The sequence below is a fragment of the Stegodyphus dumicola genome, chromosome 1 (assembly GCF_044657685.1).
Source record: "Stegodyphus dumicola isolate Sdum_Otavi_A_Nest chromosome 1, ASM4465768v1".
NCBI classification, from domain to species: domain Eukaryota; kingdom Metazoa; phylum Arthropoda; class Arachnida; order Araneae; family Eresidae; genus Stegodyphus; species Stegodyphus dumicola.
The window spans coordinates 263,602,502-263,630,425 of NC_140768.1; the positions used below are offsets into that span (position 1 = coordinate 263,602,502).

Genomic DNA, 27,924 nt, shown 5'->3' on the forward strand with positions numbered 1-27,924 from the left:
TAGAAAAGCAAAAATCCCCTTACCTTAAAGTTAACAAAAATAATCCTCTACAACAGAGGTACTGTGAACGAGTGACGGTTCCTTGTCAAATATCAAATGATAAATGGTAGAAGAGCAACTCTAGAAACAGTTTCCACATTTAAAATCTTCCCTTTGTGACAGATATGCTACCGGTAAAGTATGAAACATTGGCATTCTATAGAATGCCTAGGTACTGTATATAATGCCGGATATTTTTAGGCAAAGTATGAAATATGAGAATTATTACATACTTTCTCTAAGCATTGTATATAATACCTAGGCATTTTACAAAATGACAAATGCTTTTTAGGCAAAGTATGGAAAAAGGTCCTGATAAGGCTATTATATAAATGACATGCAATCCTCAAAAATACAGTTGTTATTCTAAAAAATAATGATAGTGGCATTAAAAAATTTATTCAAAATATGTAAAGAAAAATGAAAGTTGTACAAAATAAAATTTATGCTTTCTTATTAAGGGAAACAAAATTTATTAAATTATATAAAAAATTAATTAAAATTAACCTAGATGTTGCAAAATGCTAGGCCTGAACGACATTTTGAATTACATTTCATTATATTTTTCACACAAACACATTTCATATTTTGGCACTTTGTTCTACACATACATTTGACAAATTTTTAGCTGCTTCCACTGGACTGAGCAATTGCAACTAACCGGAGAGGAACTTCGTGGTCAGGAATATTTTCAATTCCAAGCAAGTTCTTAGGGCACAAAGTGAATTGTGATCTCGCATATACTTGTTTTAAAATTCCTTCAGAAGTTCCAACTCAGTAGACACCATCCTCTGTCATAATCATTACAATTGCCAATATATTGCGCAAATTACCTAACCCCTTGTTGACGTCAGGAATAGGAACTCGCACAGTAGTTCCCAAAGTGGGAAATTTTTTTCTCCAAATTCATTTTCACTTTTTTGGCTTATGTTTCCAGATTAATTTTACAATTTATATTACCTTCAACAGCATTTTCAGTTTTGAAACAAAGGGTGCACAAAATATCCATTTTATCATCTTTACTAGCAGGGCCACAGAAGTTATAAACTTTTCTACAACACTTTTGCATGCAACTGCATCACTCATTTCCTATAAACATACGCAACAGGTATCAGAAATGAAAATCTCTTCGGTAAGCATGTCTTCATCATGTTGGTTTAATCCATTATTGACTACAATCTCATCCATTTTTTTCTTTTCTTTTCTTTTTCTTTTTTTTTAACAGACTCATTTTCTTGCATAATCTGATTAGTTTCACCTTCTTCCATTGTTTGGAGACTTTCTATTACTTTTTCTCTTCTGTATCGGAAATGTATTTTATACTTTGCTGGTTTTCTAGGAAATGTGTGTGTTCGATGTTATGCAAATTGTATTTCTTTCTTTGTACTGAGGAGCGGCGCAGACGCAAATTTGTTAGGTTTTTAAAGCTCGCGTTTAGAGCTAGCTGTGAATTACTGGAGTTTCAATTAAGCAGAGGTTCTTCTGACTTTGTGTAGTAAGCTGCTACGGAGTTGGAGTTTGCAGTGTGGTCTTCGCCGTTCCTCAACCAACTTAATGTTTGAAAGTTAATAAACTTGTTTCGGCCAAATTTATGACTCTGAGGTTTCTTGGGTTCTATACTGAAGTAATATCAAGTCAATTTACAGTCCACTATTTTTAAACAACGGTATGCACATGGTTTTTGGTCCGTCGGCTACGGAGTCGCAGTAAAATTGGTGAGTCAGTGTGTTTTTATATCTTTCTTATTAGATAATGGAATTTATAACGCTTAAGACTAAAAAGCATGTAGCTAAAGCTAAGTTGAGTAAACTGAAAGAGAAAATTACAGTGACTTACGATTCTGCTGATGTTGATCAGTTAGAACTTTTTAAATCTAGATTAAATAATGTAATGACTGAGCTTTCGGATATTTCTAGTAACATATTTGTAGTGTGTGAAGAAAAATATATTGATGTCTTTATAGAAGAACAGCAGGTCATACAAGATACTGTTGATGAGCTAATTTTAATGCTAACCAGAGTTAAGAATGTTAAAGACATTAGTGTGGAAACTAAATCTTGTGAAATAGCGAGTTATACGCTTACCTAAGCTAACTCTTCCTGTATTTAGTGGCAGTACTGAAGAATGGTTATCATTTTTTGATTTATTTAAAATAGCGATAGTGGATAATGACCGTTTATCAGGTGCACAAAAGCTACAATATTTAAAGGGTTCTTTAAAAGGAGATGCTTTGCGGATTGTTCAAGCTTTAACTATTTGTGACAGGAATTTCGAAATAGCATGGCATTTATTGTGTCAAAGATTTTCACATAAGAGAGAATTACTTTCATCATTATTAAAGAAAATCTTGTATTTATCAAATTTAAAAGCTGAAATTCCTAGTCAGATATTAGCGTTAGTAGACACTGTAAGAGAATGTGTATGTTCGTTTGAAAATCTAGGATTCAAAGTGGAGCAATTCGCGGATACTATTTTAATGTTAATAGTACAGTTTAAATTGGATTCTTCGACGAGAGGATGGTGGGAAAGAACATTAAGAATGAGGAACTACCAACACTTGATGAGCTGTTAGAGTTCTTGAAATCTCATGCCAGAACCTTGCAAGCAGGTAAAACGCAAGGTGTTAAAAAACAAGTTACAAAAGACAAATTAACTTCATTGGCTTCAGAGATTCGCACGCAGTGTATGTATTGTAAAGCCGGTCATTCAGTTTTTAAATCTGAATGTTCAGGAATGCGTTAATTTTGACAAGAGAAATAATGTTTGTTTTAATTGTTTGGTTTCAAATCATTAAGCTTTCGAGTGTAGAAGTACAAATAAATGTAAAAAGTGCTTTAAAAATCACACACGCTACTGCATTTCGAAAGAGTTCAAAATGAACCAAGGGCACGTAAAGGAGTTACAAGCAGTTCGAATGAATTATCAGTGACGGCTAAGCCATTTTTCCCTGAGCCAGAACCTTGTGCTCAAGCGGCTGGGTCAGTGGAGAATGTCACAAGTTCTAGTCCAGTAATTAAATCTTGTGTTTCAGACTTTAATTTTCAGCGTGAAGTTTTATTATGTACGGCTGTTATTAGTTAGATTCATCGGGTGAATACCAATTGTGTAGAGCCCTCCTTGACCCTGGCAGTCAAGCAAGCCTGATTTCAGAAGATTGTGTACAAAGGCTAGGGTTAGCAAGAAGAAATGCCAAAGTTTTTATTTCATGTTTAGGGTCTTTGGATACAAAAACTAATAGAATTACGGAAATAAACTTCGTTCCGCATTTTCCGGCAAAAGTGTCATTTAAAACACCAGTATTTATCATCAATAGAATTATTGGAACTTTACCGCATTTTACATTGGATAAGAAGTACGTTGAGGAATATAATGATTTAATGTTAGCAGATCCAACATTTTACAAGAGTGGGCCTGTTGATATACTTTTAGGCGTAGATATTGCCTTACCTATTTTAAAGGGGGAAATAATTAAATGCGAAGAAGGTAAACCAGTAGCTTCTTGTTCTGAACTAGGATGGATTATTTCAGGTAATGTGAATAATTCAACAGAAATTAATCCTACTATCTATGTGAATAATATACAAGTGGAAACTGATCAGATGCTGTCTGACTTTTGGAAATTGGATGCTGTACCTACGTTTGACATGCTTACTAAATCGGAGAGAGCATGTGAAGATTACTTCAAATCTACATATACGAGAGAGGAAAGTGGGGTATACTGTGAAATTACCGTTTCACTCTCCACCTTCTCAGCTTAAAGATTCGAGACAATTAGCTATGCATAGATTCCAATCTTTAGAAAATTCACTTCTAAAAAGGCCTCGGATATATGAACAGTATAAGGATTTCATGAGCGAATACCTTGAGCTGAGACATATGGGGGGAGTGCTGAGGGAGAGATTCTTATTGACTCTACGTATTACGTGCCTCATCATGCCGTATTAAAGGAATCAAGTACTACGACTAAACTGAGAGTTGTTTTCGATGCTTCAGCTAAAACGACATCGGGTCTTTCATTGAATGATATTTTGATGGTTGGGCCAAGAGTTCAGCAAGAGCTGTTTCCAATTCTTCTACGGTTTAGAACTCACAAAATTGCAGTATGTGCCGATGTAGAGAAGATGTTCAGACAAATTCGTGTCCACCCAGAAGATACAAATTGGCAACGAATGCTTTGAAGGGATAGTCCTAGTGAGCCCTTGAGTACATTTAGATTAGTGACAGTTACATATGGGACTGCCTGTGCGCCATATTTGTCTACTAGAGTAATGAAACAACTTGCATTAGATGAACAAATGAGATTCCCTTTAGCATCAAAAATTGTCCTTCGTGATTTTTATGTTGATGATTTGCTTTCAGGGGCACAATGTGAAGAGGAAGCGAATGTTCTAGTTCAGCAGTTGAATGAAATGATGAAAAGGGGTGGATTCCGCTTAAGGAAGTGGATTTCAAACAGTTCAGCTATTTTAGAGAATATTCCCGAGTGCTTACGATTATCCAGTATTTCTCTTGAAATAACCAGTGACAAGAAAGTAAAGGTATTGGGAATTAATTGGAACAACTCTTGTGATACATTTCATTTTTCGGTAGGCATAAGTGATAAAGAGTTTACCAAGAGGACTATTTTATCAGAAGTAGCCAAAATCTTTAATCCAATGGGATGGTTAGCGCCAACAATAATATAGGCAAAAATATTATTACAAGAGTTATGGAACTTGCAGCTGGGTTGGGATGAACTCGTTGATAAGAGAATAAGTAGAAAATGGAAGCGTTTCTATCTAGAATTGCCCTTACTTTCAAGCTTACAATTTCCGAGGTATGTCTTGAGTCTGAAGGCAGTAGTTATAGAAATCCATGCTTTCTGCTACGCTTCAGAAAAGGATTATTGTGCAGTCATCTATCTCCGAACAATCAACCTTGATTCGTCAGTCAAAGTCAGCCTTCTGACATCGAAAACCAGAGTAGCGCCTTTAAAAACCCAGTCTCTTCCGAGACTAGAGTTGTGTGCTGCGTTACTTTTAACCAACCTCTTACATGCAGTATTATCATGCATAGAACTGACTATTAACAATATTTACGCATGGACTGACTCGCGGGTTACATTGGCATGGGTTTCGTCCGAACCTCGCCGTTGGCTACCTTTTGTGGCAAATCGAGTTGCAAAAATGCAGGAAGCTGTTCCAGGTATTCAATGGAATTATGTTGCTGGGAAACAAAATCCTGCAGACTGTGGGACCAGAGGTTTTATTCCATCAGAATTCTTACAATGTGAGTTATGGATGAAGGGACCGCAGTGGTTAAACGAATCCCTAATTCATGTACAGCAAAATTCAAGTGTAGAATTAGAGGGTGAGGTTATGTTGAAGGAATTGAAAAAGAGTTTCAGTTCAAATGTTTCCAAATTTGAAGAGCCTAGTGTGTTTTCAAGATTTTCATCATGGTTAAAGTTATGTCGAGTGTTAGCGTGGTGTTTAAGATTCAGAAATAATTGTAGTAAGTTACCTATAGAGCGTATAAAGGGTTACTTATCTACTGAAGAATTCTGTGAAGTTACTTCTATGATTGTTAGGATTGTGCAAAGAGCTGAATTTCCAGAAGAATTATTCTGTTTAGACTCTGGTAAACCCTTGAAGACATCAAGTAAATTACTGTCTTTAAGTCCTTTCTTGGATTCTGCGGGAGTAATGCGTGTAGGCGGAAGGCTCAGAAACTCTACAGTTTCAAATAATCAGAAACATCCTATGATTTTACCTGAGAATCACAATATTATGCGTTTAATTATTAAGCATTACCATGACACGTATCTTCATGCAGGTACGCAGCTACTCACTTCTGTCATATGACATAGATTTTGGATTGTGAATGCTAGAGATATTATAAGAAAGTGTATAAACCAATGTGTTATCTGCCATAGAGTTAGAGCGCAAACTGCAACTCAGCTAATGGCAGATTTACCCGCTTCAAGAGTTACTCAAAGTAGAGCTTTTTCTCGTGTAGGGATTGATTTAGCAGGACCATTTAACATTAAATATCATCCTGGTAGAGGAGTCAAAATCTTTAAATGTTACGTATGTCTATTTATTTGTTTTACTACAAGAGCAATACACTTAGAATTAGTTGGAGATCTTTCAACAAAATCATTCCTCGCGACACTTAAGCGGTTTATAGCTTGTAGAGGCAAACCGTGTGAAATTCACAGTGATTGTGCAACGAATTTTATAGGAGCTAATAAAGAATTAAGGAAAGCCTTTTCTACTGTTCAACGTGATGAACAACTACAGGGTTATATTTCTTCAGAAAATATTAAATGGTTATTTAATCCTCCCTCCGCCCCTCATTTTGGAGGGCTTTGGGAAGCAGGTATCAAGTCTATGAAACATCACTTAAAAAGATGTTTAGGAACACTTATTTTAACATACGAGGAATTTTTGACATTAATAACCCAAATTGAATCCTGCCTTAATTCTATGCCTTTGGTACCAGCTTCAAGTGATTGTAGTGACTTGGAGGCGATAACACCAGGACACTTTTTAACCGGAGCGGCTTTAAGCACTATTCCAAAATCTAACCAAATTCAAGAAACCATGAGCTGCAGTGATCGTTGGAGGAACGCGCAAAGGTTATTTCAACATTTCTGGAAGAGATGGAGCAGTGAGTATTTATCTAGGTTGCAGCAGAGACCCAAGTGGTGCAAGTTACAACAAGATCTGAAGGTTGGTGATATGGTTCTTATGAAGAACGAAAATCTACCTCCGCTACGTTGGAAATTAGGTAGAATTACTAAAGTGTATCCTGGTCTTGATGAGAAAGTTCGAGTGGTGAGTTTACGCACGTCCAATGGTGAAATAAAATGAACTATAGCAAAGCTATGTACTTTGCCACTTAATTCCTGATTTAGAGACTTTAATTTTTATTTTCAGGTTTATTCAGTTTAAATTTATTGTTTGAACCCCCTTGGGACTTCAAGGCTGGGGGTATGTTCGATGTTATGCAAATTGTATTTCTTTCTTTGTACCGAGGAGTGGCGCAGACGCAAATTTATTAGGTTTTTAAAGCTCGCATTTAGAGCTTTGAGGTAGCTGTGAATTACTGGAGTTTCAATTAAGCAGAGGTTCTTCTGAGTTTGTGTGGTAAGCCGCTACCGAAGTCAGAGTTTGCAGTGTGGTCTTCGCCGTTCCTCAACCAACTTAATGTTTGAAAGTTAATAAAGAAGTTTCGGCCAACATTATGACTCTGAGGTTTCTTGGGTTCTATACTGAAGTAATATCAAGTCAATTTACAGTCCACTATTTTTAAACAACGGTACGCACAATGTGAAATATAAAATGTTTCATACATTGCTGGCTAGTTTTAGGCATTATATACAATACCAGATTTAAAACTTTGCTGGTAACAGATACACTACGTTAACAGAAAGTTATAAAAAAAAGTTCATGAAATGCTTCTTAGCATTTCTGTACATTAAGTCTTTGAATGAAAAGGATTTGGTAACTAAAAGCAGATCAAAAGCAAAGAAAGCACTGACCATAAATGTAATCATGAAGTGGCATATACACTAAACTGACAAAGGGCAATCTTTCTGCTAGCTAGAAATATAAGTTTTGAAATTTGATAAAAAACCACTGAAAGAATCATTTTTAAAATTTGTTGTGGGCTTAACTTGTGACATGTTGAAAATGCCAAGCAGAAAGATTTAAGCCTGAAAGAAAAGAAAAAAAATTGGCGTTTGTCCATAAACCTTCCCACTGTGTATCCTGAGAACAACCTTTTGTCAGCTAATTACAGATAAATTTTACTAAAGCACTGTTGTACTTTTTTATCTACATGTATGCATTGTCAGCTAAAAGTCTTGTTGGCTAAATGTCCTATAAGCTAAATGCTCATGTCACTATATGTCCATATCAGTTACACGTCTTTGTCAGCTAAATGCCCATATCAGCTTAATGTCCCTGTTAGTTATGTGACCACTTACTGACAATTCATTATGTCCCATTCAAAGTGCTCTTTCTTGCAGACCAATTGTTTACACTAATTCAAACAACCCAATTTACTTATAACAGGTGTATTTTTGTGGGTCCACACTAAGAATAATTTTTGTGGACTTCTGAGCAAGTCTTTTTCTTACTGCTGGCAATGTTCCAATATAGTTCTCTTTTTATATAGCTAAAATATCAGCTCAACCCATGCATTAGCTACCACTCAAATTCTAACCATTCATACATCACATTTCACTTTGTATTTCCTGTAAGTTTTAATTTATTTGTACCATTCTTTTCATAATGTTGCAATTTTCACAAACAGGAGTGTAGTTATATCAAAAGATTTCATTCCTTTCTAAAGGCAGAATATATTTCGGGTTCCAATAAAGAAAGATTAATATTCTTCCTTTAAAATATTTCTTTGTTTGTTCTTCCTTAACTGAAAGTAACACTAAATTTTCAGACCGAATTTCACTATTTACTAGAATCTCAACTGATCAGCATCTCTTGCACTGAAATACTTATTTTTTACTCATCTGATAAAAGCAATATAAAGTATAGAGAAAATATTCAGATAAAATGTTTATTACATAACAATATTGAATGACCCATAAAAAATATCTGTCTCAGATTAAAATAACAAATTTTTATTTTTTAACAAAAAACGTTTACTATTTGAACTATTTGCTTCTTTTATAGGATATTCTTATGTTCAGAGTTTAAAATTTCAGTTTTTTGTAAAAATTTTATGGCAAATATAAAAAACATACATGCATATGAGATTTTCTAAATATCAAATTAGAAACTATATTCTAAAACACATATTTACATTATGTATTAATATCATAGTTTGCCTTTTTTAAAAGTATAAATAACATTTTGTTTCTCGAAAAACAATATTTGTTATCAAAGGTAATACAACTAAAAGTATTAAAAACTCACTTTTATTTACAACAGTAGGCATTTTAAATTTTCTTAAAAGTTTGAATAACTGTAATCTTATTTCCTTAGCTCTTAAAAGTCCTTTATAATTCAAACAATTTTCTTCACACCAGTGCTTGTTCATATTCTATAACAAAGAGGAAAGATTAATAACAAAACATTGATTTCAAAAATGTAAAGTTTTCCCAATAACCTTAATAAAAATAAATTTTAAGTCTAAGATATTTGTACTTTCATTACATAATTTTTTTTTCAAGTTTAAAGATAAGTTAGGAGATAGCCAGTTTTTATGAATTTATTTAATGTATGCTGCATATATTAATTAATCATTTATGCATTCTTGTAGGTCTTTTCAAATGTATTTCTTAGTTGCTGATAGATCTATGACATACGACACCCATTAAATTATCATAATTTAAGAAATTAATAAAAACAACATTCATTTTTGAGATATTCTAATGTATTTTTTACCACATCAAAAGACATATTTTTGATGAAATAATTTTTTTAACCAGCTAGACTTAAATGCTTTTTTAATCAGCTAGACCAGGGGTCGGCAACCTTTTGAGTCGGAAGTCAAAAATTACAATTTACAAAATTTCAAAGTTTTTAAAGAGCCACCAAATTTTTTCTTGCCGACAATAAATAGTACTCGCATAAAGTTTTTTGATAAACAAAAACTAATCTATTTATTCATAAGAAAAAAATATCTGTTTATTCATAAGAAAAATATCTATTTATTCATATATAAATAGTGTTTTTCACAACAAATTAGATAATATATGTATGACATTATTAGATAATTATTATTTAAGTAAAAAATTAAAGCACTTACATTTACTTACAACACTAACTTCAATAAAAAAAAAAAAAAATTGAGCAAACAAATTCAATGGGAGCGATGGCTTTGCATACAATAACGTACATTTGAGCAAAAAAATTCAATGGGAGCATTGGCTTTGCATGGTTTTAGAAAGTTTGGATAAATTTGGCTCATAACTGGTTGTTTTTAAGTTTCAAACACGACTCTAAATTTTTATTTGTTAGTTGACTTCTTACTGAACTTTTAATTATATTCATGCAAGAGAACGCTTGCTCGTGCGAATATGTAGATCCGAAGATAGTTAGCACTCCCAATGCCAACTTCTTCACCTCACTGTAGCAATCTGCAAGACTATTTCATGCGTCGAATATAAGTGCCTCAACTCGCGGCATTTCTTTTGAAACTGTCCACTTTTGTTGCATTACGTACATTCATTTCTGGACCTCCAACTCTTCCAACTTGCTTTTAGACTCTGTAAATTTTCCACTCCACAGAGCTTTACTTTTTAAATCGATCAATTGCATTTCTAGAGATTTAGCATCAATTCCAAATGGCTCAATGTGGATTTCGTTACTATTTGTGTTGAGAGGATTTACTATGAATGCTAGAGTGGTTTTGTTGTTTTTGAATTGCTCAAATCTGTCAGCAAATTCATCTTTAATTTTTTTGTGACTGTGCTGAAGTAATTCGTATCAACAGTAGCACTGGGTTTATCGCGATATTGCTTTAGAAATTGAAAAATGAAGTAATTTAAGACTCTGAATATCTTCTGCAAAAAGAATTAATTTTTCTTCAAAACAAACCAATTCTTCTTCTAAAACATAGGCTGGGTTTCCCTTTCCTTGCAGTTTTAGATGCAGCTCATTTAATTTCGCTGTGACATCCACCATAAAGTAAAATTTTTGCAACCATTTGTTGTTCTCTAATTCAGGGTGATTAATGCCCTTTTTCATTTAGGAATGTATTTATTTCATTCAAGCACAAAGCAGAACGTTTCAACACCTTTCATTTGGAAAGCCATCGCACTTTATTGTGAAGAAGGAGGTCGGAATACCGAGTCTCCATTTTGCTTAAGAATTCTTTAAACTGACGATAATAGAGTTACTTAACATGGAACTTAATTGCTGTTTTTGTGTTTGGAGCTCATCGACAACTTTTATTCGTTCTTCGCTGGCTGGATATTTACTAGCAAACTGAGTATGTTTTTAGTGAAGTGTCTCTCTAAATTTGATTTCTTATTGCGTGCGAGTTTTTCAAGGCAAATGAGACAAGTCGGAAGGCCATCTAAGTTGCATATGAAAGCGAACGAATGCATCCAATGCCGACTGAATTCTCAATGCTTTTCTTCAGTTCTCCCTTTTTTTTTTTTTTGATAAAATAAATAATATTTGCGTATGGAACTAAAGAGCCGCAGCTTCACATCCAAAGAGCCGCATTTTGCCGACCCCTGAGCTAGACAGTATGGTAGGTACAAAGGCTTATTGCTAGCCTGAAACAAAGAGTACAAGTTTGATTTCTATGTGAAGCACAGCTTATGTGTTAAACTTTTTCTTTGTAAGTGTAATATAGATTGTCCAATGTGTGCACATGAGAAATACTCTTAGTGATTAAAGGATTAAATAACTGGTGGGCCAAAATTTTTAATAAATGCACAATCAAAAATTGTCTTGCCATTACAAATACACATATATAAGCAATTTCATGTTTTCATATTAAAGATAAAAACATTAAAAACTACACATAGCAAGTTTATTCTATATCAAATCATAAAACTATTATAAAACTAGCAATATTAAAAAAATTCATCAAGGTATTAATGGACAAATTCTCATCATTTTAAAGAATTCATACTTATTTAACTATCTAATAACCTGAAAAATGTAATATTATAACCATTTAAAATTTCAGATTAAATAAGGTTCAGTAAATCTATACATTAGTTAATAGATGCAGCAATAAGCACAGTCATGATAAAGGCTAAATTTAAATGTCAGTATAACAGTAAATATAATTGATAAATTAATAAATATATCATTTTTCCATGAAATTTCACTATCAGTTAAGAAATTTAATGCATATTAAGAAACATGTGAAAACTGAAATACAGCAGAACTTTATATGAGTCAAATTAAATGTCGATTTAAAATTAAATTCGAAGCAATAAATTAAAATTTTTTATTATTCAAAATTTTTTTCTGTTTCCTCCAGTTTTAACTTATTGAGCTAAATTATTAACAGTATTTATCAGTTCTTATTTCATAAGTAATATATTTTTCTTCTTGTATGCAGCAGTTAAGTTTAAGAATCAGCATGCTTATGATTCAAACTGGAACTGAATAAAATAATTTTGTGTAAACCATAATTAAATAAAATTCGATCTTCATTTAATATTCAGTTACCTGAGACAAGTATCACTAATTTTGTTTTGGATGTAAAACAGAAATTATTTCATACTTAATATAACAAACAGAATTTACTGATATAATAGTAAATTCTGTATTTACTAATATATCAGTTAAATTCTGTATTTGCTGATACATCTGTAAATTTTGTGTACAGAAGATGTTTACACATTCTAAAAAGATTTCTGTAACAAATTAAAAAAAGCAAATGTTTTGGAATATAAATTTCTGGCAACAGCTTATTATTTGAAATGCGAAATACTTTCAAATTTATTCTTCTTTTAAGATGTTGCATGTAAATAAGCTGTGGATTGAAGGATGGGTTTGAGTGCTTTCTGAAGAGAAATTTCCTATTTCATAATTAAAAAATACTGTTAAATGCATAAAACTTCTACGTGCAAAAAAGCAACATTATTGGAAAGGAAAAACTGCCAATCATTAGTTCTACATGGAAGGAAGACTCCAAACGAATACCAGAAAAAGTACACTGTGCAAAATAAAAGGGCATAAAGAAAGAAAAAGAAAAAGAAAAAGAAAAAAAAAAAAAAAAAAAAAAAAGGGACAGTTCTATATCTTCCGTTCTACTGGGCCTATTGCGTTTTCCATGCCTTGAAAGCACGACTTAGGATATGTATTAAAATTACACATAGCATTGTTCTAATATAGGTATTTTGACACAAAATCTAACTTCTTCTGAAATGACATGCGAATTTTTTCCATATTTCAACTGTATGGTTCAGATTATGCCTAAATATTAAATTTTTTGTAAAAGTTGGTGCAAAATTTAGGAAGAAATTCAAAAATTTATCTTGCCGCAGTTTTTTCAGTTTGTGCCAAGAATAATTCACTTGGTGAACTTCTTAAGTTGTAGCAACCTATTTTCCTTTCCTTTTTTTCATTGTAAACAAGCAGGAAAAAAGTCATCATTCACTATTTCAAATAATTTTAACAAAGAACGTAAACCACATTTAGCATTATTATCGCTTATAATAAATATGCCAAATTTCAAAATACGCCAATATGTTAATTCACATATATCCTAGGAAATTTGTAATAAAAAAAATTCTGAAAGCTTTCAGATTTTAAATGCTCAAAAGGGGCATTTTTTAAACTTTTTGTGGGTTCCTTTATTTATTAAATATCATATTCTTTGCCCTTAAACCATAAAATTCAGTTCAATAGCAATATCGCAAAATAAATTTAAAATGAGCATATCTTAAAAATTTCTGATACAGTCTCGCACACTGCAGATAAAAAATTTTTTTCGTACAGTACTGCCATTGCTCGGTTTGAAATTGTTGACTTTGTTAATCAAAAATACGTTAAAGATGAAAAAATATGAAATAGATAATAAAACAAATTCCAAATTTGGGCTTCTGGATGCCCATATTCAGGTGAACACATGTGTTATTCAAAATTTGACGGCTCTAGGTAATGTCATTTTGTCACAATGCCAGAAACATACATAAATTTATGCAGATTCTTCATTATTTAATTTCTTTAAATATAATACAGAGCTGTAATATTTGGTGGCAACAGTTTGAAAAGTGAAATGACATTTAAAGTTTTCAATGCAAAATGCCAAAACGAAATTAATAGGCCTTCTGGCTAACACCCTTTGGGCTAAAAAATTTTTTTTTTGCAGGTATGCTTAGAAATACATCTACTTTCAGATGACGGTAAACATTTTACAGGCTATAATTCAATTTTTTTCAAAAAATTTATAAAAATTATTTTAAAATACAAATTTTAAAAATAAATAAAAAAATAGACAAATTTTATTTGGAATGAACCTAAATTTTGAGGAATCAAGTTTAATAAAAAAAAGGGATATTAATAAATATATATCAATTTCAATTAACATTGAGGAGCTAAAATTTTGAGAGCAAATTTTTTAAAAACTACTTGTGCGATTTTTACAAAAATTGCTAGTTTGGCATAATTTGAGTTGTAGAATCGAAATATGAAAAAAATTGGCATGTCATTTCAGAAGAAGTCTGATTATGTGTCAAAATACCTAAATTAGAACAATGCTATACAGTACAAAGTCCGAGATTTGGACTTGTCGGGACTTGCGTGATTCTGGATTTGGGATTTTTTCCAGATACAGTCAAAAGTCGTTAATTCGGACCTCAAAGCTAAAAGCATTATGCGCATGCGCCGCGCTGACGCATGCGCATAGGCGTTTACGCGTGCGTGCAAGACCTTTACAACTGCGCATATGCGTCTGCGCAAGCGCAGAATACGTTTTCGCGTGCACGTTTAATGTATAACGGATGGTATAAGCTAAAATTATCTAATTATCTATTTCAGTTAATGTTGATGATTGCGTTGTTCCTTAATCTTCGAATTGGATTCGGCTTATTATTTTTTGCAGACTGTAAGAGCAATTTTATAAAAGTAAGCTTGAACTTTCGATTATGTCAAATAGAATTTCCGATGCTGGAGCTTCCAAAGGATCTACAAAACGAAAGTATGTTTTGATGTCCATCAAACAAAAAGTGGAATTGCTACAAAAAATGGATAAAGACATATCCTTTGTTTATCTAACCGTTCCAAAATCTGTTTATCAATTTCACACTGCTCTGCACGGGGGGGGGGGATGTCGCGGAGCGCAATGAACTGGAAGTTGATCCGTCAGCACTATCGTTATCTTCAGAGCAGATGTTTTTATTTCATTCGGCTTATAATTCCTTACTAAATGTAGTATTTTATCTCGATGTACTCCGTCTTTGATATGATTTAAATCAAATTCCTCGTCGTTATAAATATCACGAATACAAATCAAATAGTTTTCTGGTTGCAATTTTCTAATTTCGGCTATGCGTAATGTATGCTTTACGCATGCGTGCGTTGAAAGAAATGTTTAATAAAGTAAACAAATAAATATTAAGCTTCTTTTTTTGTAAATTTTGATACCCTTTAGATCATAATTGCTCATTATTTTATAAATTACGGTTTCATATTTTTAATTTTATAATTTCTGCATGCCATCTTACCAGATTTAAACTGATGATCTATAATCCGGAAAAATCGATAATCCGGAATCGCCGAAGTCCCGACAAGTCCGGATTAAAGACTTTTGACTGTACTAGATTATCAGTTTAAATCTAGTAAGATGACAAATAGAAATAATAAAATTAACAATATGAAATAGTAATTTATGAAATAATGAAGCATTTATAATCTAAAGGGTATCAAAATTTAGAAAAAAAACCTTAATAATCATTTGTCTACTATATTAAACATTTCTTTCAAGTTGTTTAAGTTGCTTCTTTTTTTGTGCTAATACTTTCTCTTTAATTCTATAGACAGACATAATTTCTTGTTCAGTTACAAAGTTCCACGGTAATTGCTGTGTCTAGGATTCAAACTAACTTGTCAATCGAAATGTTTTTGTTTTCAGTAACCTCTCTGTCTCTTTCTTCACTATCGGTAGCGGTATTTTCTGGATCTTAAACCATACTACAGATTTCACCATCCATTAATTGAATAATTGAAGAGCATTGTCATCACAATAAAAAACTTCTTTTACATCATCTTCATTTATTACCGCTTCTCCACATTTGTTTACAAATCCGTTAACTAGAAAATTTCACCTTTGGTTTGCGATATCCGAAAACCTTCAGATTCGCGGCTATCATCATAAAATTTAGCTATTGTTCACCATACATATCCGAAAACCGATTTGGCTATGTATCATGAGATTGGCGACTAAGGACAAGTTGTTCCGCTAAATTTATCTTGCCTCTATCGTGCACTGAGATAATTAAGCCTGAATTATAATAGTTTAGTTATTTATTATACTTATGCCTATTCCTTGCACATGCTTAAGGCTTATCTGAGTGCTGAATAAATAAATTCTCACATATACTTAAGTTTTATTGAGGGCAGGCACTAAAAATCTCACTGCCTGATGCAGTCTCTACGGGTCCTAAATTCTGGTACCAAGCGCCTCCCTTTGTCTTCCCTAAATTCTGCTGCTCGATGCTGCAGCTCTGGCACTGGTTCTGGGTTTATGCAAATAACAAATCAGTTATTCTTAATTCAAACAGTACGAAATGTATTCTTTTGGCCTATAAGTATCATTAACAAAATCCTTTTTCTAGCATATGGAAAGATATGTTTGTTAAAATTTTCCTGTCAACATTTCTTAGCGCATTTAACTTAAATTTGTAATCTTCCCCAAGCATAATGTCAACATAAAAGGTTACCATACTCTTTGTTATTCAATTACTAATATAAAGAAATGTTTAGGCATCATTACATGAGTCATTACTCAAGTTGTCATGTGTTGATAAACATGCGGTGATTAAAGCTAAATATAATAAATAATGATTCGCCAGAGAGGTTAACATCAGGGATATAAAATATCAGTAGGTGTAAAATCAAGGATGTTTCTATGCAGAATGTTTTGGTCTCAGATGTAATATGCCAAGCAGATATGCAGCTGCAGAGCCAAGTTATTGATCATACAAATTAATGCTAAAATGGTTGCTTCTTCAATAACAAGGTGTTTTATTTAGTGTAAAGTGAAATTAAGAATTGGAACTCTCCACATGTTTTATGATGTGCAAAATAATTTATGGAACCCTGTATGAAAAAAATTTAGCAGGACATAAATGCCACTGTGATGCTGTGATGAAGCATGGGTTTATCTAAATGACTTCAACAAAAAAGATTTATTTATTATTTGAAAGGAAGAGGAAAAAAATGCACAAACCTGGTTCTATCAATGCAAAGAAAAAATGCTCATTTGAAGCTTCCTGAAACGAAAACAACAAGTCACACTTTGAAAAGTACTACTGCATTACTTGAAAAAATGCAGACTGATACAGGTATTGCATATATAACTTTTCAATGTACTCCTGCAAAGTCCCCTGATGTCTTACCTATGGACAATTGTGATTTCTTGAAAAAAATCTCTTTGTAAATGCAAACGTGCCATAATAGATGGACTCTGGAAAGCAGTGGAGGAGGAATAGCAATCAGTACACTCCCAGAAATTTTATGAAAAGTCTTTCTATCATGGAACTGATAATGCAGACTTAATAGTCCAGGAGGAAAAGGCTATCAGATCGAATATTTATAAAAATACTTCAAATTTTAAATATAAAAATCTTTTTAAATTAATGTCCCCAAAATCTTTTTTAAAATATGTGAACATCCTCTGTAGAATATGCTGTGAAGTTGCATTAAATAGCTTAAAATATAAACTTGAAAAAGTTGATTGGAATAATATTTTATATTTAAGTGTTTCTATGATTATTACAGTTTTACAATACTGAGCAAAATTACATACTTACCTTAATAAATGCATTATACACATTAAGGAAGGTGAGAAAATCACCTTCTTCCACAGCAAATTTCCATTTTGCACGCTTCTATAAGGGAAAAAAAAGACACTATTTTAAAGATAGTGTTTTATGACACACAAAAGTAAAAAAAGACAATAATTAAAAAAAAAAATTTTTTTTTGAATCTGAAAGATTTATCTGTTTGTAAAGATTTGTAAAGGTTTAATCTGAAAGGATTTTAAATTACGTCTAAAGGGGCATTTTAACGTTAACACTTTGTGTGTTACCTTTATTTATTTAATATCATGTTCTTCACACTTAAAAAGCCATAAATTTCAGTTCAATAGCACTGTCGCAAAATAATTTTAAAATGAGCCTATCTTTAGAATTTCCGATACACAGTTCTGCGTGTTGGAGTTCCCCCCCCCTGTAGACTGCTGCCATTGCTTGCTTTCAAATCGTTGAGTTTGATAATAAAAAATTTGTTAAAGTTTTACAAAATATGAAATCAATAATAAAATTCCAAATTTCAAATTTGGGCTTCCACATGCCCATATTCGCAGTAGAATTACGTCATTCAAATTTCGATGACTCTATGTACCGTTGTTTTATCTCAATGCGAGAAATTAACATACATTTATGCAGATTTTTCATTATTTAATTTCTTCAAATATAATGCAGGACTCGAATATTTGGTGGAAACAGTCTGAAAAATGAAAAGGACATTTATAGTGATTCAATGCAAAATCGCAAAATGAAAACAATAGTCCTTCAGGGACAAAGCCCCTTTGGACTAATAACATGATTAATTAAAGAGAAATTAACTACTACAGCATTTTCACTTCAGGAATTATAAATGAAAAGCAAAAATATAAGATCACATAAGTAAATGTAAATGAAGAAGTAAGTTGTAATGAACGTTTTCCGCCAAAAAACGTTCTTAATAAAGTTAGGGAAGAAAAAACATGAAAGTAGTACATTTTTAAAGTGGATAGTATCACCACCCAAATCTATGATTTTCTGCCAACGTTTTGGTAGTTTTTCAAAGCCTTCAGCCAAGAAACCTTGTGACTGCAAGTCCAAAAACTGATCAATCTTATTTCAGATGTCCTGTACAGAATGGAAGATTAAGCCAGCAAGATGTCGCTGCAGGTGTGAAAAAAGTAGACGCAATGTCGCGGCTATATGGTGGGTGTGGCAAAAGATCCCATTCAAGTCCATACAGAATCCAAATGCAGACACATGTGGTCTTGCATTATCTTGATGGAATATTACCTTTTTGCACTGGAACTCAGTCTGGCATTTTTTTCCTTGATAGCAGCATCAACACAGACTAGCATTTTGCTGTATACCTTACTGTTGAGAGTTTTACCTTTTTCCAAATACTCTTTGTAGATAACACCATAGCAATCCCACCAGATACAAAGCATGATCGTTTTGTTAGTCAAATTGTGCTTTGTGATGCTGCCGATGAGCTCATCGGGTGCAGACCGAAATCCTCTTTTTGGCCTATGTTGTTGAAGTAAATCCACTTTTTATCACAAGTGACGATCGGGTCCAAAATTTTGTCCTTGCATTGATATTCAAGCAGATTAGTGCAGACCCAAACACATCTGTCCTTATCTGTTTGAGTTAGCTTACATGGCACCCAGTGATTGAACTTTTACATAATGTTTATGCAATGCATAGTGCTACTAATAGACATGGCACTAACGTCTGACTCCTTAGCAACCTTTTGAGTAGTTGCATACTGATTGTCTTCCACAAGTTCTCATCAACAGCAATAGGCCAGCCAGAGCACTTTGCTTCTGTAATGTCACAGTCGTTGTTTTTGAACTTTTGGTACCAAACCTTCACAGCGCTATATGATACAACATTAGCACCTAAAGCTGCACATACGATTTGGTGACATTTTGTAGCTAACTTTTTGCAACAGAACTGGAAGTAAATGATGGTTTTAATAGTAGGGTGAACTGTTTTTTTTTTTTTTTTTTTTTCCCTGGGGGAACAGGTTATAAAAAAGACATTTTTAGCATAATCATTTGCATTTTTTCTTCTTAATTATTTCAGTACATGAATTTGATTTGCTTTTTCTTCTCTTTAGCAGCAAAGCATTTAATTAATAATAACAAGAAGTATAGCTTACAGAACATGCTGCAGATGAAGTCAGAAGCTATAGAAGGGTTATTAAATTGTCACTGGTGATATTTTGTTACCAAGAAATGATACAGCAGGATAACTAATAAGTACCATATTATTTCCCACTTACTGCTTCCAGTTTTTTTCCTGGTGCTACCATAAATACATTCTGAACTTGTAGCATAGCAGCAATAGTCAGAACTTCGTCAGTACATTCAAACTCACCTATATTTTCAACAAAGATAAGGGAAACAAATTATTTTTATAACTAATTTAGCTTTATGATGATTAATAGCTTATCACATTACCATTATTAAAAGAATATAAAATACAAAACCAGGTATAATCTAACCTGAAATAAGTAACATCTTTGAGAACATAGGATGAAGAGGGAATTCAGCCATTTGTAATCCAAGGGGATTTGTTAAACTACCATTTTCATCCAATGCTTTATTTTCATAAATAATAGAATGAAAAATACAATTAAATTAATGTATTTCTTACTATTACTAAAAAAATTAACATTTGCATGATAAATAAGTCATATTTTTATTATAATAATAGTTAAAAAATAAACATTTCCCTTACCACCAAGAGCATATAAAAGTTCTATTGCACTGATAACATGCTTTGATGGTGGAGCCTGTGAAAAATAATGTAACAATTAAAAATATAACTATTTACTTGAATATTAAATGCTGCATGCATTTTAGTTTACTTTTGACAAAAGAATCTGAAAACTATATTTTAACTACATTCCTAAATAATGTATAGTTGACTCTTTTGAAGGGTATATAATTGAATTTCTGGTTTCAATTTATGTGAAGTTACACTGTAATCAAAAAATCATTTTCATGTAGTCTACTGAAGTTTCTAACATCTATAAACTATGTTACCAGATAAAAAACATTACCTTTATTCATCATATTTAGCACAATTTTTAATCCTTTTTACTTAATGCTCTAATTTTCATTTCCAATACACTGATTGGGACATAGTCAACAAATGAAAAATTAACAACAGGAATGTTAGTAAACAAAAAATGAAAATAAATTAATATTTTTTAATTAAATTAATATTTATGTTTTGACTTTATAATTTAAAATCTAAAAAATACCATTATCTTAAAATATAAGATGGTACAAACACAATATTAGATGCAGCGCATAACAGTTTGGAAAACAATAGTTGCTGTTAAAATATAAGCAGTATCATACATAAATTTAATAGTGTCAAAGATTTTCAATTACGAAAACAAATATTTCATTAATTCATTTTTCTTATCAGCAAAAATATTATCAGGGATTTCTTATTATTTGAATAGATACAAAATTTGGCATATATTTGCTGCTATAAGACAAACTTGATTAACTTTACATCTTAAGACTTTGAAGCAGCAGTCAACTATATACAACTTTAAAGAATGCAAAGTTTTAGAAAAGGCATATGGATATCATTTTATAATAGTCAAAATGCTTATGAAAATTATACTTACAGAAGGAAAATTAAACCGTAATATGTTTTCTATTCCGAGTGCTTTCAGTTGCAATATGACTGGAGCTAAGTTACTTCTTTGCATTTCAGGAACAGTAAACTGAGGAAGTTTCAAAAAGTCTTGTTCTAGATAATGTAATAAAATGAAGTTATTATTTTCATAGTATTTTAAATGTAAAAATATACAGAAAATTAACAGATAAGCATGCTCATGATACTTTCTGAAAGAAAAGTATATAATAAGATGCTTTTTTGTTATCTGTTGTTCTACATTGTAATTGATAATAAAATGTTATTCTACATTTAACTGCCTGACATACAAAATGACTGTCTTTTAGACAATAAAAATAGAGACTAAGCTAACTACAAAGAACTCCAAAATTAGCTAAATCAAACTGGCTACTTAAAGGGATGAAGAGGACAACATTTTATGGCCTAGCACTATAGAATTTTACACAGAAGTGATCCATCTGGCTCTTTAAAAAAATCTTTCCTGCTTTGCAGATACATTATTAATTCAAATTTTTCTTTTTAAAGATTCTTGAATATGTTTTACTTAGTCAATATCCCATAGAAAAAGTAACCCTTTGAACATTATAAACTAAGTTCATCATCACAGGAACATTAAATTCCATTCTTTTGGCCTACGGTTAAGGAAAAACAGGCACCAATGCCTTCCATACAGTTAAACCTACTAAATTATTATAAAATATAAAAAATAAATATTTTCATATCACATTTAATTTTATGCATGCTTTACACTGTTATCCACATTTTATAAAATGAGCTATAAATTCATAAACTAATGGGATACAATCTGACATTTAATTTTATAATAATGTTATGCCCACTTTATAAAATAATGGGATATAAACTGAATATAAATAGAATTAGAACAAAATAAAGTGCTCACAAAAGCAATCTCTAGAACAGTTATATGACGAATGGATTCAATTATGGCTGTCAGTTTGATACCATCAATTCCAGAAGAATGGCCACAACATTAGTCATCTTCAAGTGAAAAATCTCCAGAAGAAAATTTTTCAAACCAATTCTGACATATGTGTTTCTATTAAGCAATCAACAACATAAACTTCACATATCTCTTTGTGAGCCACAGCCGCTTTCTTGCCCTTATGAAAATAAAAAAGTAAAATATGTAAATGTTTATTTTTGTATTCCTAGTTAAAATTGACTATAAACTAACAGTTGTAAGCAAAAATAAATAGCATTTGTTTCTATAAAAACCTAAAAGTGTCAGCGACCAAACCTCAAAAACAAATTACATGACTGACAGAATTAGAATAGCAATTAACTATAATGAGCAATAACTATTTGTGCAAACCAAAATTACTTTCTTGTAAACTTCATTTATTGGCTTAGGATGTGAAAGATGCACACTAAATATATATCTGTTAAAACAAACTTTCATCTTTTTCCTATTATATGATTTATAACACTATTTTATACGTATATTATAAGAAATAACAGTTTATAAGCAAATAAAACACAATATTAATAATAATGGTCTTTATTATGCACATGGTTTTTTAAACATCCTAAATAGGAAGAAATCACAAGGGTCAGATCTGGAGATCTCAGTGACCAACTAGGCAATGGCATATTGTTTGACCCAGCAAAGCCAATCCTGCAATGAAATAGACTATTGTTCAGGTACTGGCATACGTTTTATGACAATGTGGTGAAGCACCATCTTGCAACAGAACAAAGCTGGAAACCACTTCCATCAACTGAGGGGACAACCACTCTGATACCTTATCTTGGTAAAGGCACCCATTAATCAATTAACGAAGAAAAAGGGACCAAAAACACAACTGTTGGAAATTGCACAGAAAATGTTCATCTTTGAAGAACCATGCTGATGTTCCATTACAACATGTGGATTTCGGATTTTCCATGCTCCAAAAGTAAATGATAGTAATTAGCTTCACCAGAAGCATGAAAAGTGGCTTCATACACACAAGTCTGTTCATGAAACCATCTAACTCCAGCTTTCCTTGCAAATTCTCACAAAAAGCTTTATGCAGTCATTTGTCAGAAAGTTTTAATGCCTACACCATCTGAAAGGTGTATGGCCAGAATTGTAGATGATGCGATAACACACATGACACTGTTACATGAGGCCTATTAAGTTTAGAACTCACATGAATATTGATTTTGTGGGACTTTGTAAAAATGTTTCATAAATGTTTCCAACACTTCGGTTTTGCCTGCCATTCATTCTGGGCTGGTTTTCTTACACTAGCAGACCATGTCCTGAAACTGCTTCACCCACCTTTTAATGCTATGATGATGCAGGGATAGGGACAGGGAAAAGTGGACGGAGCACCAGAACTTCGTCAGTGACTTTTACAGGTGTTGCTCCGCCGCACTACTGTACCCCGCTGGGCTTTTAGTTGGCCCGCATCGGATGCTAGCCTACCAAGACATTTACATAGTAATTTTACATTAATATTAGACTTACGTATTGAATATACAATTACATAGTATACAATTATTGCAAAGAAATTAACCTATTAACAAAAGTTGGATTATGGCAGATTGAAATAACATAATTACTTCGAACATACATACAAACTTTCATTGTACATTGTACTTCATACAAACAATATATTTACATTAGTATATCTAGTTACATCTAATTAAAATAAACATCATTTTAAGGAGCTAATTGAAGGTTTTTTTTTTTTTTTTTTTTTTTTTTTGTGCACTTTATCATACTTAGTTGAATTACTAAGGCTATGATGATGCAGTAAATCTGTACCAAATTTTGCATTAAAGCGTCTTTGAATGATGATAAATGATGATATTTTGGCATATTCCAAAATACAGTGCAGCGGACTACATAGAAATGAGAAAAACCGTGTGAGCGGTCTGCACAAGTCACTGTTTTCAAGCTTTTGCGAGATGTCATACGACATGGTCTGACATAGCGGATGCAATAACTCTCTCCAGTGAACAATACTAGAGACATAACTTCACGATTAGTGTCAAGAGATTTTAACATTCTGTACTGTGTCCCTCGATCATCAGAGTCCCTCAATTTCAGGAGGGCTGACAAATAAATGATCTTGTTTTTCCTCTGATATTGTTCCAGATATAATGAATCAGAGGATGTAAAATACTACTGAAAGATTAAGGAGACATAGCTAATTCAGTCTGAAAATGTTTTCTATCAGAACAACACACAAGAACGCTCTTGAACTTTCAACTAGAGAGACCCTCATTAGCAGATTCCTCTTGTCACCAGGACTATACTTCACTACAATAATTATTCTATACTATCCATGAATTATGTATATATATGTAAGAAAAATAAAGAATATATAGAAGATTAAATTAGCAATTAAATTTCCTTTCTCAAGTCAAAAAATAGTAACCTCTCTCTCTGCACTGTGTGATTTCTAGATTAATCCATGTCATATGACTCCTGAATTAAGAGTTCACCCTGAACATAACACATTTGCTTTCTAAGCTTTGTCCTAGCTGGATTGCTATCTGTCTGCTCCTTCTTTCTTACTGCAAATTTATCTAAAATGTAAGCTATTTGAAAGAGGCACAATTAATGTGCCAACTTGTTTGTGGCCACAACATGTTTGCTGAAATAAAAAATAAAGATTTAATCTGCCTTCGCCTCCAATTTCCTATTAATTATGAATCAACACTTCAATGCTATCAATAATTCTGCTAGTCATTACTTGCACGTTTTATCACATATTACATTTTATCACATACATATATAAAGAGCTTCTTGTAATCGTAATAAATATGTTTTTCAGTTCAAAAATGCAGTATTACATAACCTCACAAATCTACTAATCATTATATGGAGTCAGAAGCGGTACCTGCCGCCGGTAACCCACAACAGTATGCTTTCTCTTGCATGGATGACACCATTTTGATTAAGAGTTACCTCTACCAAAAATACCTTTCATAAAAGGAAGATTTTTTGCCGTTTGCCATATAAAATGTGTATAATTGAAATTTCAGAATTAATTTGTTTTGGGTTAATAAATCAATTACAGAATTTGTAGTATGCTGTTCTTGTCCATTCAATATGAAACACCTTGTATTACATATGTGTAGCAATCAGATATATGGGATCTCACTTTTCGTGTTTAATTAAATATGAAATCTGTATGAAGAATATAATATTAAAGCAGAATATTTAAATACCAGTGCAAAGTCTGTATGCTTTTCCTGATCGCACTCTGCCAGCTCGACCAGATCTTTGCTCAGCAGATGCTTGGGATACTGGCACGACTATTAATGAATCAGTGCAGGAATGTGGGTTGAAGTACTTCAATTTAACAAAACAGCAATCTACAACTGAAAGCATTATTTGTGTTAAAAAAGTAAATAATTCTATACAAACATCAGAATAACAAAGACAATTTCAATAGTTGGGAAAAAACTGCTTACTATATGTGATTCCATTAATAGTGAGTGAAGCTTCTGCAATATTTGTAGAAACAACAATTTTCCTAACATTCCGATGTACTGGTTTAAAAGCTTTCAACTGAAAAGATGAATGATATATTTTTTATTTTTGAATTAAAAAACTGATTATAAAGATGGCTGTTTTAAAACTGAAAAAAAAAAAAAAAAAAAAAAAACTACTTAATTGAAATGTATTTCAATATTTTAATAAAATTATGTAATTTTATAATTTATATATAACTGCATAATTATAAAATATTTCTGAAAAAATTCAAGTTTTTTAGAAATTAATGACTTTATTCTCATTTAATACTGATGTGGCATTTAAAGATCCATCCTCCCAGGTAAACAATATATTAATAAAGTAAATAAAAATAGAGGAATGAAAATTAGTAAAAAAACAAATAAGAATAAATTTTCTAACAAATTCACTACTTACACCTAATTTCCTATGAAAGAGAATATGGAGCAAGACTAAGAACTCCATACTTTGTGCAGAACCTAATTACAGCCTAGGCTAATATCTGTTTCCAAGTGTTAAGAGGCCCTTTAATCACCCTATGAGTCTCATGATCCTATCCCACAAAACCTACAAAAATGAGCATTAGAGGCCCCTGAAAGAGCTCTTTGCCTACAACCCAAGACTTTCTTAATTAGATCCTGTTCTTGCACACTTACTTCCAGACTCACAGTTAAAATTTATAAATTCAGATTTCTTGAACTTGTAGTGTCATGAAATTTTATTTACATAAAAATATTAGAATACCAAATCTAACTTAAAAAATGCATACGAAAATTTGAATTGCATGTGAATAAAATATGAAGAAACTGAATCTGATTATATATTGAAATTTTTCATGCATCCTTTAAAAGAAATTAAAAAGAAATTAAAAGACATGGGCATGAGCCTATGACCCTGAATTAAAGCATCAATCAAATGAATGGTGTCATCAAGGTTCGCCACGTCCACAGAAATTTCGACAGGAACCCAGTCAGGTGAAGGTTATGCTGATTATGGCATATGACTGGGACGGTGTGATTCTTACACATGCTGTACCTGAAGGACAAACTGTCAATGCAGATTACTATTTAAACATAATATTAAATATATTTAGTTATATACTTTATAATGATGTGGTGATACAGTACCATTAGATGATTGCACACATCACAGTGAAATGATAGCCTACAGCCTGATAAATGTGGACAAATAAATAAGACTAAGACCTTTTTAAATAAATAAGACGAGTCAATTTTCAACACAAAGACTTACACTCTTTTTCAAAAAATCGAAACACCATGAAGGAAGTGGTTGTTTTTCTTGAAATTGAATACGTGTATAGCTCCTACACAGAAAATGATTAAATGATTAAAAAATCAAGGTCATAGTACCTGTTCACATCTCACAATCACCCATTGAGTTTTCAAATTACGGGGATTTTAAATTAAATAGCGGCAACTTAAACTTGAAACTCGCAGAAGGGCGGGCATACGCAAATAGGATATGAGAGCAGTGAGGTCGCGCTGTTGCCGATGTGTAGAGTGCAAAAAAACAGTCGATCTGCTTAGAAGGGTAGTTGTTGTGTGGTGTTAAAGTGAGGAGTTTCGTTTCCATCGCTCTAAAGCATGTTTTCAAAAGGTGATCAGCGGTCGTGGCTTAAAATTGAGGTTGCCTGTGGCAAAAATGCCAAAGAATGCTATCGAGGATTAGTGGAAGCCTGTGGCACAGATGCTTTAACATATAGGACAGTAACACGATGAGTTCAAGCATTTCTATCGGGTCGGAATGAGACTGTGCACTTGAAACGCACAGTTCGGCCCTCCATTCCTTAAGAGCAGATTGACATCCTGAACGGTCTCCTTACCATAGACTGCCGATGGACTGTCAGATAATTATCCTTAGAGGTTGGTTTGAGTTGTCAAACAGTGTGGCGCATAATGAAGAAAATCTCTCAACATGAGGAAAATTGATTCAGAAGTCAAACAACAAAAATCAGCGTTAATTCACAAAATTTTCACAGGACTAGTTTCGATGGTTTTACCGAACCATCATCTTCAGCTGCAAAACCGCAAATGAACAAGATAGGAAATAATGTTTAGATAAGATAAGAAAGCCTGGACAAGAATAAGCAAGTGGCGCCATCTGTTGGCGAAACCAGAACTAAAACATAATTTCTCTAAAAGCCGAAGGCAAATTTGGATTGGAATTAGGATCGTTAACTAGAACAGAAAGATTTTTATGAATGTGAAATGCCTCTAGAAAATCCAGTTCTCCAATGGAAGATGTTTTTTGAATAATTTTGGCAGCAGAAAAATTGAAAGTGTGATTTTCGGACCAACAATGTTGA

At 32.3% G+C, this 27,924-nt stretch overlaps 1 protein-coding gene across 6 annotated transcripts in view; it reads right to left on the reverse strand.

Annotated features, from left to right (window-relative positions):
- LOC118202617 (putative ATP-dependent RNA helicase DHX35) overlaps positions 1-27,924 on the reverse strand; it is a 109,298-nt gene that overhangs the window by 20,123 nt on the left and 61,251 nt on the right. For all 6 annotated transcript variants that reach the window (XM_085827584.1, XM_085827574.1, XM_085827578.1 and 3 more), the window contains 8 exons: positions 25,559-25,655; positions 25,313-25,465; positions 21,117-21,241; positions 20,210-20,264; positions 19,974-20,069; positions 19,752-19,846; positions 17,492-17,569; positions 8,961-9,087 (listed from right to left, as the gene is read on the reverse strand). In XM_085827584.1, coding sequence (XP_085683710.1) covers positions 8,961-9,087; positions 17,492-17,569; positions 19,752-19,846; positions 19,974-20,069; positions 20,210-20,264; positions 21,117-21,241; positions 25,313-25,465; positions 25,559-25,655 — 826 coding nt within the window. The remainder of the gene's footprint in view (positions 1-8,960; positions 9,088-17,491; positions 17,570-19,751; positions 19,847-19,973; positions 20,070-20,209; positions 20,265-21,116; positions 21,242-25,312; positions 25,466-25,558; positions 25,656-27,924) is intronic.